This window comes from Diadema setosum, chromosome 22, assembly GCF_964275005.1.
Source record: "Diadema setosum chromosome 22, eeDiaSeto1, whole genome shotgun sequence".
Lineage (NCBI taxonomy): Eukaryota > Metazoa > Echinodermata > Echinoidea > Diadematoida > Diadematidae > Diadema > Diadema setosum.
In genome coordinates this window covers 17,265,258-17,278,441 of record NC_092706.1, presented here as the reverse complement: position 1 = coordinate 17,278,441, position 13,184 = coordinate 17,265,258, and the positions used below count along the sequence as shown (strand labels likewise).

At 40.2% G+C, this 13,184-nt stretch overlaps 1 protein-coding gene across 1 annotated transcript in view; it reads right to left on the bottom strand.

The window, feature by feature from the left end:
* LOC140245168 (adhesion G-protein coupled receptor G2-like) overlaps positions 1-13,184 on the bottom strand; it is a 28,782-nt gene continuing 15,598 nt past the window's right edge. The window contains exons 6-13 of the mRNA XM_072324767.1: positions 11,015-11,161; positions 10,039-10,224; positions 8,711-9,070; positions 7,844-8,011; positions 6,642-6,766; positions 5,479-5,744; positions 1,042-1,108; positions 1-613 (exon numbers count right to left, since the gene is read on the bottom strand). Coding sequence (XP_072180868.1) covers positions 109-613; positions 1,042-1,108; positions 5,479-5,744; positions 6,642-6,766; positions 7,844-8,011; positions 8,711-9,070; positions 10,039-10,224; positions 11,015-11,161 — 1,824 coding nt within the window. The 3' untranslated portion in view covers positions 1-108. The remainder of the gene's footprint in view (positions 614-1,041; positions 1,109-5,478; positions 5,745-6,641; positions 6,767-7,843; positions 8,012-8,710; positions 9,071-10,038; positions 10,225-11,014; positions 11,162-13,184) is intronic.

The following is a 13,184-nucleotide window of genomic DNA, read 5'->3' as shown; positions in this document are numbered from 1 at the left end:
AGGAGCAACATTTGTGAAGAAAGTACGCATTAATCTGCATACATTACAAAACCGGCCTATTGGGTTCCGTATCAACCATCGTGCTCTCCCGGGAGCTGCCTTCCATTTTCAGTTTGCCGACGTCTTGCTGTCTGAGACTTTCGTAGGGGCATTGTCGTTTGCGTCAGCTTTTTGTGGTGGCGACGACGAAGACATGCCCAGTGATTGAATCCACGTGGCGCTGGGCGCAGTAAACGGAAGGCACCTGCAAGAGAATGTCAGCTGTTTACGGGCTACTGCCTGGCCCAAGCAGTAAGCAATGAATATGTAAAATCCTTGAAAGGCATTTAAAAGGACAAAAATGACCTGGAAGGCGGGACTCAAACGTGGGATGTTGGATATGAAACCAAATATCCATGATAGACCGAGAAGAAGAATGATAATACAGGCATTACGCAGACGTCTTATGCGCTCGCGGTGTCGATTGGTCTGCCGAAGATTACTCTTCGCCCTAGCTGGGTTTTCCATGTTGAGTTGATGCATGACTCGTATGAAGATTACTATGTTGACAACCATGATAAAAGCAACTGGTACCAGGAGTCCTGCGACTTGAGGCCATCGTGACATGAAACATCTGCAGGGTAAGAGTAATGGAGTTGTGAGCAATCACTGAGTAGGCCTAAACCGTTTATAAAGAAAACACCGTCGTATTAACGATGTGAAATCACAAAACAATTTAAAACAGAAAGAAAATAAATTCGTTGCACTGGAAATAATATTAACTTTAACTGTGATACCTCTTACGGTCTCTGCAAATAATTATACTCTGAAAGCTTTCGGTTATGATTGCATAATTTTCATAATACTGCTATGAGGTGAAAACCATCATGATATTAACTCAATTGTGTAGTTTGAATTATAAAAACTAAAATATAGATCATAACATACACATTTTGAATATCAAATGCCTCCGATACTATGCAGGTATGTACATGCAAATCGCTACTAAATGATGTACGATGTATAAATCACCATAAAACAACATTTAAAATGGAAACTCACATGTCCGTTCGGACGTAATTTTCTCTAAAGATGATACCAACGACGAGGACTATGACACCGGGCAATCCTATTTTAACATACAGAGAAAAAGAGAGAGAGAGCGAACAAAAACAAAAACAGAACCATTATCCAGCAGAGGTCATAGAGGGCAGATAATCACATGCGCTGGTGTCAGATCTATGGAAAGTGGCAGTCAATTTTAGGTCATTTTCATTTTATGAAAATAGAAAATACAAAAGCGCAAACTAAACCAAACGAGGCAATTGTAAAATATCTTATGAGAAATTATGTTGCTTTTAGATTTATCGGTACTTCGATTTCATACAGTCCTAGGTTACAAGGCTTTTGCGTTGAACCATGGACCTACGCGTGGACATTCATAAGTTTGCTAATTAATGCATGCTTCTGTGTCAAAAGTGTCACAAAAACATTTTAAACATTCTTCCCTGCTTTGATCTCATGATCTCCGCCGCCGCAAAGCCAGAGCTGCAAAACACAACGCAGATTTGAAAATGATAAAAACAAAGTAATGTGCAGAAGAAAATAGCTGTCTTCAATCAAGGAAAATGCATGTGCAGTTGTGGTATGTATCAGTATATCACGGCTCAGATATCTTCATTACCAACAACGTAGATACTTCTAGAGTGAAAGCTAGCTATTTAGCGAATTGATTATGATTTGTGATCTCATTTTCATCTTTTCCGCACATTTTTCCAGAGTAAAAAGAGACAGGAAGGGAGCGGACATATATGTCTCACTATTAGGCAAGGTCGCATTTGTGAGTGATAGCGAGCGAATCTGTAATTTCTAAGCTAAATACACGAAATTAGTCATGTTCTGACGTTTGCTGCTTCTCATCGTTGGCGTTTATTCAAAAACTTTTTTCCGCCTGAAAAGGCGCATAATCCAAATAAGACCGAAACTTGGGAAACAGTTCCTTTGTCACTGACGAGGCATGAATATGCAATCATCATTTTCGCGACACTTGTATGTACTCAATGAGATGCGCATAGTAAGGTAGCGGCGGATCTCGTACTTCAAAGTTGTTGGGTTTGTTGAAAGTCCTTTCGTTGGCAGGTCCATGGTTGAACAAAGGAAAGTGACAAGATTATCGATCTCTATACAGCCCGTAGAATGCGAATAAGCCAGTTTACAGTTCCACTTTGTGCATGGGCAGAAAAAGGTCATTTGTACGATCAGGCATGTTGGTTTTTTAATTCACTGAGATAAGCATCCCTGATGATATGATTATTCATGTAACCCTTATAAATGGTGCTTACTAATAGCACATCCACCTGACAGCAAGCATGCAGAAAGCCTGGTATTTAGCAATGTTGGTAGAAGAAGTTTGTTTATGCATTCAACACAAAACAATAAAATGAATGCCTGCCGAAGTGTCAATTGACAGACCATTCTTGTCACCTGCTAGCTGCTCTGCATAAGTTCATTCTTTGTTTGAACGTGAAATCCATAAATTGTGGGCATCCTTATGCATCATGCTGCTTTGAAAATGAGTGAAGTGCCTAACCAATTGAGAAAAAAGAAAGGTCATTTGTACCAATGTGCCCATGAGCTAACTGTGAACTGGCTTATATTCGTCAATCTTGGAAAGTGCGTATCAGTGTTTTTTATTCCCCTGAACCCATGTTCGAAGCAGCCACTCTAAAATATTCTGTACCGAATTGGATCTGCCTCACAGATTAGGAAGACATTGATTCATGTCAGGTTGCATAATGACAATCCACTCTGTAAGGATTTAAGGAAGATATGTCTTTACTTAATGAACGATGGTAATTACTAGTTACCATCCCTATACTTATGAAAGATGTGTTATACATAATGTGATGGTAAAGACACGAGGATGCGCGAATTGAAATTGCGCAAAGATTGATATATAGGTTTTCCCGCCCAATTTCATCAGATTTGCATTCGAATTAATGATGCGAGCATTCATTTTCGAGCGAATGTGAATGATCACCGAGATCAACATTCAAAAAGCTAAGTAGTTTATTCAATTTAATTTCATCAGCATTCGAATTCCTGATTTTGTCACATAAACGTGTAAACAGCGCGTTCAAATTAAAAATGCACGTGAAACGCATTCAAATTCGCACCAGCACAGCTGCGATGAACATTAAGGAATTCAAATTAACGAATAGGCAAACATTTACAGCATCTGGGCAGTGTTTTTCGTTGCTGTTCATGTTCTTTGTAAATTTTCCATCTGTTTGAATAACACAGGTACAACCACTCTCAGGCGTACATGCCAAGGTGCCTGGCGCGTCAACAGATCGACGGCTGAAGAGACTGAGAGACTGAACATCAAAATTATGAATAATTATGTGAAAGGAAGAATATCCCAATGCAGTGTATCTCACACACATTTCAAACCTCAAACGTGACTGAAAACAAAATCTGTATACGACTGTAATCACACTTGACATATCGATGTTTTCATCTGATCTTTGCATTATGTAAGCAAAGTCGGAGTTTAACCATTCTGTGAAATAATGTGATATCCATTTTGATGGGGATATAAAGTGAAACTAGCCGAATTTAAAAAAAAAAAACATTAAAAGGAGACGTTGAAATTGAAATGATAACACTGAACGTTGGTGAATTTGACATTCATCAAAGTAAGAATATTCGTAAGAATTGCATAGAATTACAGGACTTGGTTATGCTAATTGAATTTGAACGTTCAAAGGTCGAAGTTGTGTGCCCATAAATGAAATTGAAACTGGCATTTGGTGCGAATTTGAACGTCTATCCAGCTGGCGCGAAATTGAATGCCAACTTTGAGCCGTTAAATTGAATGAATTTCTCTCTAAATTGAATGAAATAAAATCTAAAAGGAATGATGTGAAATGAAATTGAATACTCAAAGAATTAAAATGAACCGTGAGAGTAGAGCGGTGACAAAAATCTCTTGAATTTATGGAACACCAAAGGTCGCACGGTCGATTTCGTTACGAAATCAGTAATTTTGGCGACGAAAATGGCCATTTCATCGCGAACTCTCCCGGATATCTAAGCTGCCGAATTATGCGTGGTCTGTGCGCTGGCACTCTTTCCTGTGTCTCGCCACCTTATTTATGTCAGTCTCTTTTCAGTGATCATCCATTAAAGGGATAGCACAGTTTCAGTTGAGGTGGGGCTTCAGGTTTCCAACCCCTTATTAAAGGACAAGTCCATCTTCGTATACATAAGGATTGAGAGAATGCAGCAATATTAGTAGAACATATCAGTGAAAGTTTGGGGAAAATTGGACAATCAGTTCAAAAGTTACGAATATTTTAAGTATCTGCACAGTCACTGCTGGAAGAGAAGACTACTACAGTGTATGATGTCACATGCGTACAACTGTATAAGGAAAATAAAAAGAGAATTTCACAAAACTTCACTTTTTGAATGAAGTGCACAGTTCTTCGACTTGATACTGACGTATGTTAAGGGTAATATTATTCCCCCTGCCTTCTGTAAGAGAGAAGTCGAGTGTTCTTTTGTTATGCGAGAAAAATGGAAATATGTTAAATTTTCTTTATTCTTTCTTTATATCGTTGTACTCATGTGACATCACAAGCGATAGTAGTCTTTTCATCCAGCCGTGACTGAGCAGAAACTTCAAAAATTCATAACTTTTTAACGGAATGTCCGATATTGCTCAAACTCTCACTGATGTGTTCTACTAATATTTCTGTATTCACTCAACCCACATGTCTATGAAGGTGAACTTGTCCTTTAAATATGAAAGAGCATATAATTCTAAGAGGAATTCAAAGTTTATTTGGTGAATATTGGTTTTGAAATGGCGGAGATATCCAAAACAGAGCGATCTTAAAAAGTGGGACCCACCTTTTATTAGGACGGCTGTGTTTTACTATGTTTTTGGATGTCTCAGCCATTTCAAAACCGATTTTCATCAAATAAGCTTTGAATTCTTCTTAGAATTATATGCTCTTTAGCATTTCTTAAAGTGGTTTCTAAGTATTTCGCAAAAAGTTAAAAGCAGAATCCTCACCTCAACCAATATGGCCTACTATACCATCCCTTTAACATGCCTTTGTCAAGTACCATCACTCTTCCTGATTTACAGCACATTGTAGTATGTGAATGAAATGTTGGTCACACAAAGTATCCCTGCACTTCGTTTATAGATGGAGTATTTATATACGAAGAACTCAAAAAGTGATAATGTAACGTAATAAGTCCTACGCAAGTGAATATTGCAAGTCGTCCTATAAGGTCTGAAGGATGGCAAACCGTTGCGTATATAGAAGTAAGTTTCGAAGCATGAAGCTTCTTACCGTGACCTTAAACTACCGTAAATCTTGTTCAATGTATTATAGCCTTCCAGAAAGTGTCAAAACTTGCAAAGAGCTTGTCAGATCGTTTGATATGTGAAGTTATGTCAAACATTGACAGGGTCATTCTTACCCCAAGCGAAGAATGCTGCTTTAAAGACAAACTTTGGAATGTACAGGTCAATGACTCGAACTAAGAGGAGGTAAACATTCATCCCTTCCACGCCCATCCAAGCCAGGGACGAAAGCACAAAGAAGTGAAGCATGGCGGCGAGCACAGCGCATGGTGTTGATGGGAGGTTGCCGAGACTTGCCACGAGCACGAAGACACAGTACATAGCCACCATTGTTGTGGACAAGCAGAGTAAGATCTGGTTCGGCTGCTTTTTGCGGAGTTTCCTGGAGAGATAACCCATGATATGGTAGACTGAATGGTTGTAAATCGTACATGAACATTTCTCAATATTGGCATGTGACTAACTTTCACTCACAGTCTCGTAACTATGTAATCACAATTTCAGCACTTTGGTAGAAACTCGCTATCTGGGGACCGTTTCATGAAACTTTTTGTCAGTGATTTACACTGACAACTGTTAAAAGCTACTGAAATCCTTGCGTGTGATTGCCTGATAGCAAATTTGTCGGTGAAAACCTCCGACGAACTCGTTGATGAAACGCCCCCCAGATCTACGTTTTTTTCGGGTACTTGAGTCAACATGTCGTTGAATCACTTAAGAATTAGTGGACACCATGTACAAACTTCCACTATACTAACCACGTATGATCGTCAAAAAGGTCGACTTAAAAAGTCAGGAGACGGATACGCTTTGTCTCTGTTTCGGGGGGGGGGGGGGACTGACGATAACTGAGCATGCATGTAAACTGTGATAAAAACTATATCCATTGAAACTTGATGAAGACATACAGGAATCACAAATTAATGATTATGTAAAGTATAATGTTCAACGAAATGAGAAAATTGATTTAAAAGATATGGTGATACAGTAATAATAACTAATAATATTAAGACAGAACCCCCCCCAAAAAAAAAAAATAAAAATAAAAAATCATTACAATATGTAAAACTGTTGAACATGCATAGTAATGCAATGTATAGAAGGCAACTAACCCATGATAGACAAGTGTACAATTACAATTGTCAACCTTTTGGCACCCTTCCGCTGTGCCAAACATAGATGCACACGCACCAAGACACACATACACATCACTCTACCCCCACCCAAACACACATACACACACTCAGAAACACACACACGTTTATGTTGATAAACTTACGGGGAAGACGCATATGCCGCAATGGTAAGAATGAGGCCAAAAATTGATGCACCACATCCAGTGTAAGTTAGAATGTAGGTGAATGTGTAGAATTGTAGGGGCAGACTGTATTCGTTCCTTACGTCCTGGAAGAACGGTGAGAAAAAGGAAGGGAGATAGAGGTAACCGAAAAAAAAAAAAATCAAATGTAACAAGACAATACGCTAAATCAATTAAATACACAGGTAACACCACGTAAAAACTACTTTGAAAATCCAAAGCGAACATCAAATGAGTGTCACCGATAATCACAATTATTCTCGTTGTCCTTAACATGACACTGATGTACAATAAGGTTTTTGTCTACTTCGTTGCTCCCTCCACCTTCCTATGATTTAATGTTTGCAGGTGATAGGAAATTTCTTGAATGCCAAATGCATGATGAATACGAATCTGATTCGACTAAGAATTAGAGTGTCACCGATATTCACAATTATTCTCGTTGTCCTTAACATGACACTGATGTACAATAAGGTTTTTGTCTACTTCGTTGCTCCCTCCACCTTCCTATAATTTAATGTTTGCAGGTGATAGGAAATTTCTTGAATGCCAAATGCATGATGAATACGAATCTGATTCGACTAAGAATTACCACTATTCAGTCAATAATAATTACATTCAGACGTTGATCCTGAACCTCGAGGAAAAGCTAACATTGAGGATAAGTTCTATAGGGCGCCAAGGGTCGCACGGTCGATTCTGTAACAAAATCGACCGTACGACCCTTGGCGCCCCATAGCGCCTATCCTTGCAGGTAGCTTATCCTCGAAGTTAATGATCACTGCCTGAATGTAACTAATGTGATTATCATGATGAATTCATATTTTACCCGTTCAATTTTGAAATACCGTAACCAAAAATAGCACTTGTTCTTATGATGAGAGGAGATGGACTTTTAATGGAGGATAAAATCCCGCAATTTGACATATCTATATCTTACAATGTTGTGGCCTGACGGGGATGGAGATATTTGGTGTTCTCTTCAATTTCGTTCTGAAAAGATATCATTAGGGTGATATTCAACATTTAATCTATTAAAGCACAAAAAGTTTTCCCCGGGAAAATGTATTCGAAACTTTACTTGTGACATTTAAAAGAAAAACTGAACTGAAGTCGATTGAAAAAAAAAATCCATTGTAGTGGCATGGTGGTTTCAACCGTACCAAGAGAACGGCAAAGTGAGCCAATCTTCGACAGCGGCAGACCGGTCGAGAAGCCTCGCTGTTGTCGCTGAGTCTGCATCCTTCCGAAGACCAGTCGCCCCGCCCGTTGTCCCCGTTGAGATCCCAAAACACGCACTCAGGATTACTCAGACGATTTTGCTCTACCATCTTCAACACAACACACATAATAACAATGTGGAAGTGACTTTGTTGAAACATTGCACAGAAATAGACTGTACTATTAACAAATATCTCTTCAATCCGCCCTTTCACAATCATGTTATAAATACATGAATTATGTCCCCCTGTTAATCTTATATTCCACCACTCCCTATTTATCTTCCACGCCTTATTCATTTCTTTTCCTCCTTTCGTTTTTTGTTTTCTGTGACTTTGTCCTGTTATTCATTACACATTGTGTCCTCATCCCTACCTCTTGCAGTATATTCACTCTCGGTCCTTTTTATTTTCTTACAGATGCTCACGGTCCTTGATATAGTTTCTCTCACTGTATTGCTTGTACACATTGCACGTAGCATCAGTGAGATAACTTTAATGATAATGTTTGCGGTGCTGAAGTGAAACTCCACCGAGCTCCACTGAGCATAACCATGCAGTTATCCTGAGTTTATATCAGGTACCTTCATAAACTCCCGGGGGAGGGGGGGAGGTGGCAGTAGGCAACTTCCCGTCACGTATACATAACGAAATCATGCATTTTTTATGGCACAACCACAATGTGAACGTTGCACATGTATCTATACATTGCATCAAAACTATGTATGTTGAGTGTAACTCTGTAAGAATGGGCTGCTGCCACACATACTGTAAATTTAAAAAAAAAATGGAAGGCAATTGATCTCATACCTCTCCGATTTGAAAAGTCGTTTCCACTGTGTCATTCTGTGTAAGTGTTTCAAAGTCTATACCGCTGACAGTGGCTGTAACAACGGGTGTTAAAGGTTTGCGGTCGTAAGAGTTATTCTGGCTGTTCAGTTGATTAAGGGTGATCGAGGCGAACAGCGAAGTCGTCTTGAATACTGCGAAGGTAACTCTGAGGACTCTCGAAGTCGAGTCTGCCGACCCGTTTGCCTTGAAATCCGCCAGGCGAAGAGCTGCTCGGATGTCACTAGGCAGGGGATGGTACTCGTGAAAGAGTGCTGTCGTGTCGCGTATGCTGGCGAAGAGAATCCCCTCCGACACTCTTTCTACACTTGCGTCAATTACCTAACACGACAAACATCAAAACTTTTAATGGTGTGCGTCCTTCTCTTTTTAATAGGAGCTTTGACGAACAGAACAAGGATGACAATTAATCTGAATCAGCTTGTCTCCTGTAGCTATATACTGTCACTAACTGTTACCATAGTGGATAAGACTCTCGACTCCCAGTCGGAGGACCCGAGTTCGATTCCCGCCCAGTGCTTACGTCCTTGGACAAGATGTTTCTACCCACAATGTCCCTCTCGACCCAGGTGTATAAATGGGTACCTGGCAACGCTGGGGTAATAATAATGGCAGGGCCCTCTGGTAGAGCACTGGCAACACTGAAGAAGCTACCCTGGATAAATAAGACCTTATTATTATTATTATTATTATTATTATTATATTTCGGCTTCTTTCCCCGTCAACATCCATAATTCCTGCCTGTCACGTTTGTTACCAACCACACCTTTTATATTATCCGCCTTTTTTCCACTCGAGCCAATATGCTCCTATAAACTATATATGGAACAGTTGTTTAATTACTTTATGATTACATGTCGGCATCTATCATTTTTATTTCTCTCTCTCTCTCTCTCTCTCTCTCTCTCTCTCTCTTCTTTAACCTTTATCTGCTGTTCCTTTTCCTATGAACTCCCGTAAGGAGATATAATAATTTTATGAGCTCCCTCGTGTAGATATAAAGCATAAGTTTAAATAATAACAACGTTTGATCTGCCCGTTATGTCGCTTGATTTGACATCAGTATTGCCTGGGGCGAGTCATTTTCAATAAGACCCCAATTATATTTTGTCCTTAACAGCAACAACTATGTCGATCAAGAGGTTATGTTGTTCATCTATGCACCAGAAGGTTTATTTGAAACGCCTTTTGCGTGATTACATTGACTCTTGCAAGCGTTTTGACCACTGCTGATTAAATAAACAAACAAACAGACGTTGTAAACGTGACAGATGTACAAACTGTCGTACGTGTGTGCCTAGGTTTTCATCATTTGTCTGGAAGGATCCATTTGCTGATACGTTCACTAATTCCAGCTGTGTAGTCGTCACCCGAATCACACGATTGGTAGCGTTGGTCATCCGATTTGCTTCCACCAATACTGTCTCTTCAGCGGACATCAAGTTACTTACAACCACCATCATTGACTTTGTCACCTACATAAACAAGATCACAACAAAACAAAGGAACCTCTTAGTCAAGAACTCTAGTATGCTGATGCAGTTGGTGTTAGAATTTCATTTCATTTCATTTCATTTATTTCCACATCCTGATAAAAACATATACAAGTACACAGTGCCATGCTTTATGCCACTCTTCGGTTCTGTTGAAAACGGGATGGTTCCCCAATTTTGCTGTTCATCATCATCAAGTTAGGCTCACATACGGTGTACACACACAAACATAGAAACAAACAAACAATACAGTACCCCACTCTATAACGCTCTTTTTATTGAGAGCCCGTATCATCAGCGTGCGGGAACACCTTTCTTTAGAATTACTAATGACAAAACAAGTATTTACTGCACAAACTTAGTGATGATTAATCTTCATAAGATTTGATGCACAATCAATCATATTTTGGTCATTCTTGTTTACGAAGCAAGAGAGTCACGTGACGTAGACGGCTGTTAAGGTCGCACGTGGTTGCGATGTTAGATGGATTAATGCATACAATGTATGAATTCTTATTTCATCGCCTACACAACTAAAAAAAAAAAGCTTATTGGAAGACTGGCATTTCTGTTTTTGATATATTGATATAGGAAACATATATTTTCATGCGGGAAAGTGTCAAACTTCTGTGATAACGTTGTTCATTTGCCAAATCTCTTAACATTTTTCTGAACAGAAATTATACAAGACAGTAATACATGCAAACACATGTACACAACCACACACGCAATGGCTTTGTTAGAGATGGTTAGTATCATTCTTGCATCAAACCTCTCTGTCCGTTGAGTTGAGAGCAGCCACTTTTTCGAGAACGATGACGCTACTGTTGACACCGCTTACTGTTATTTGGTCATTCGTTCTGGTGAGCTGAATCACGGAATCCAAAGTTTGTTGAGCATTCATTCGAGTGACCATCATCTGGTAAATGATACATGAAAACAAACTTTAAGTGCACAACACAGATAAATGTTTTTGAAGGCTTTTGTTTGCTCGTTTGTTTGTTTTTGCTTTTGCTTTTTTGGTGTGTGTGCGTGTGCTTAGTTGAGGTCACATGAGCCAAGGGCACAAGTAAAGGCTTCTCTATTTCCTGTTTTCAGTGATTTTTCTTCTCTCACGGTCTTCGAATTCATTTCACACCTATCTCTTCTCCTAGCTCCGTTGTGCTCTTTCTCTTAAAGAAATAAATCTGACATATCTTGCCTTATACATTTGTAATTAACAAAGCCTACGCAAGCAGAGTATTGACGTCCCAAGAGAGCTCTTTACGAGCTTTACAAACGGTATAGATCAATATCTTAGATAAAGTATACCTTTTGTTGTTGTAAGGTGGGTTTTTGCGGGTTTTTTCTTTTATTTTGCTGTTTGTTTGTTCGTTTGTTTTTGTTCTTTTGGGGTTTTTTGAGGGGGGTCTTCGAACTTACATGTGGAGAAGAGCTAATGTGAATTTTGTTTGATATCCATAATGCAATCCTTGGGAGCTAATTTTGAAGCAGGTGAAATCGCATTAGTTGCCATGTGACGCAATATCTGGTTGAAGAAGATCACTTCGTTTATACTTTTCTTTGGATAATGAGCTCACTTTGAATGTCTACACTGTTACGGCACATTTTGGTAAATCGGCACATTTTGGTAAATTACCAAAATGTGCAAGTTACCAAAATGTGCCGTCACTATGTCACGGCACATTTTGGTAACTGCACATTTTGGTAATTTACCAAAATGTGCCGATAGTGCACCTATACCTGACGGGATCATCTGTTACCAAAATGTGCAGTTAAAAGTGGATTTGCCTGCACATTTTGGACAATCTGCACATTTTGGTAACTGAACCTAAAACCCATGGATGGGCTTGAGATTTATAATACGGTTAAGGAGTTAAGGTGATATGGTCCTGCAGTAAAGACAGGCAAGACACTTATTTAGCTCACCCGAGCTGGAGGCTCGAGTAAGCTATTGCGATTGCTTTTCGTGCGGGTATGCTGTGTGACCTGCGTGCCAGGTGCGTGGGGCTGACAACTCAGTGAAGGAATTCCTCTGAAGGAATGGCAGAACTACCACAGAATGTCATTAATTTGGCCGCATACGGGGACTGCGAAATACATGCGGGCCTCCTACTGGTGTTCTGCGTGTACCTCTGCGGGCAATTCCCACGATTCACCCGGAGAAAGACTTGGTCATGCTGTAAACTTAGCTGCGGGTAAATCGGACTTGCGTGCGCACCTCCGGGCAAATATAGGCGAGATACGCGCTAGGTACTGTCAGGTGCGGACCAACTGCCGGGAGGTTCGGGTAGCAAATTTGCTTCCCCGCAAGTCAAACTTCCCCAGATACTAGTACGGTACAAGGCCTTGAGCATGTTCAAAATATGTTCCGAGTGAGTTGCGGGGGTACACGCAGAACACCAGTAGGAGACCCTTACCGGCAGCACCTTGCAGACAACTCCAACGCAGGTACTTCCCAGTACCCGTAAGTCGCTCGTAACAGAAAACGGATGGGTTTCAAAGTTCTCACGCAGGTCAAACGGAATACACGAAAGTAGAAGGTAAGTAGCACGCGTCTAGCAAATAAGACACAAGTGCGAAACTCGTAAACATTCCTGTCCGCCCGCAGAAAATTTTCCTGCGTGCTGAAAAATCCCTACTCGCAACAAGCCCGCGTAGCTTGCCCGGAAAGGTGTGACACGGCCTTACAGGACGTGTCACATCTTTCCGGGCAAGCCTTGCGTGCGAATTGTGAAGAACAATTTTTACTACCCAGAGGTCCCCGCAGATGACCTGCACGTAACAGTACCTAGCACGTATCTCACCCGTAGTCGCCCGGAGGTGAGCACGCTAATCCTTTTTACCCGTTAACCATGTTAAGGCCTTGTCACGTCTTTCCGGGCAAGCTACGCGGGATTGTTGCGTGTGAGGATTTTCCAGCATACCGGACAATTTCTGAG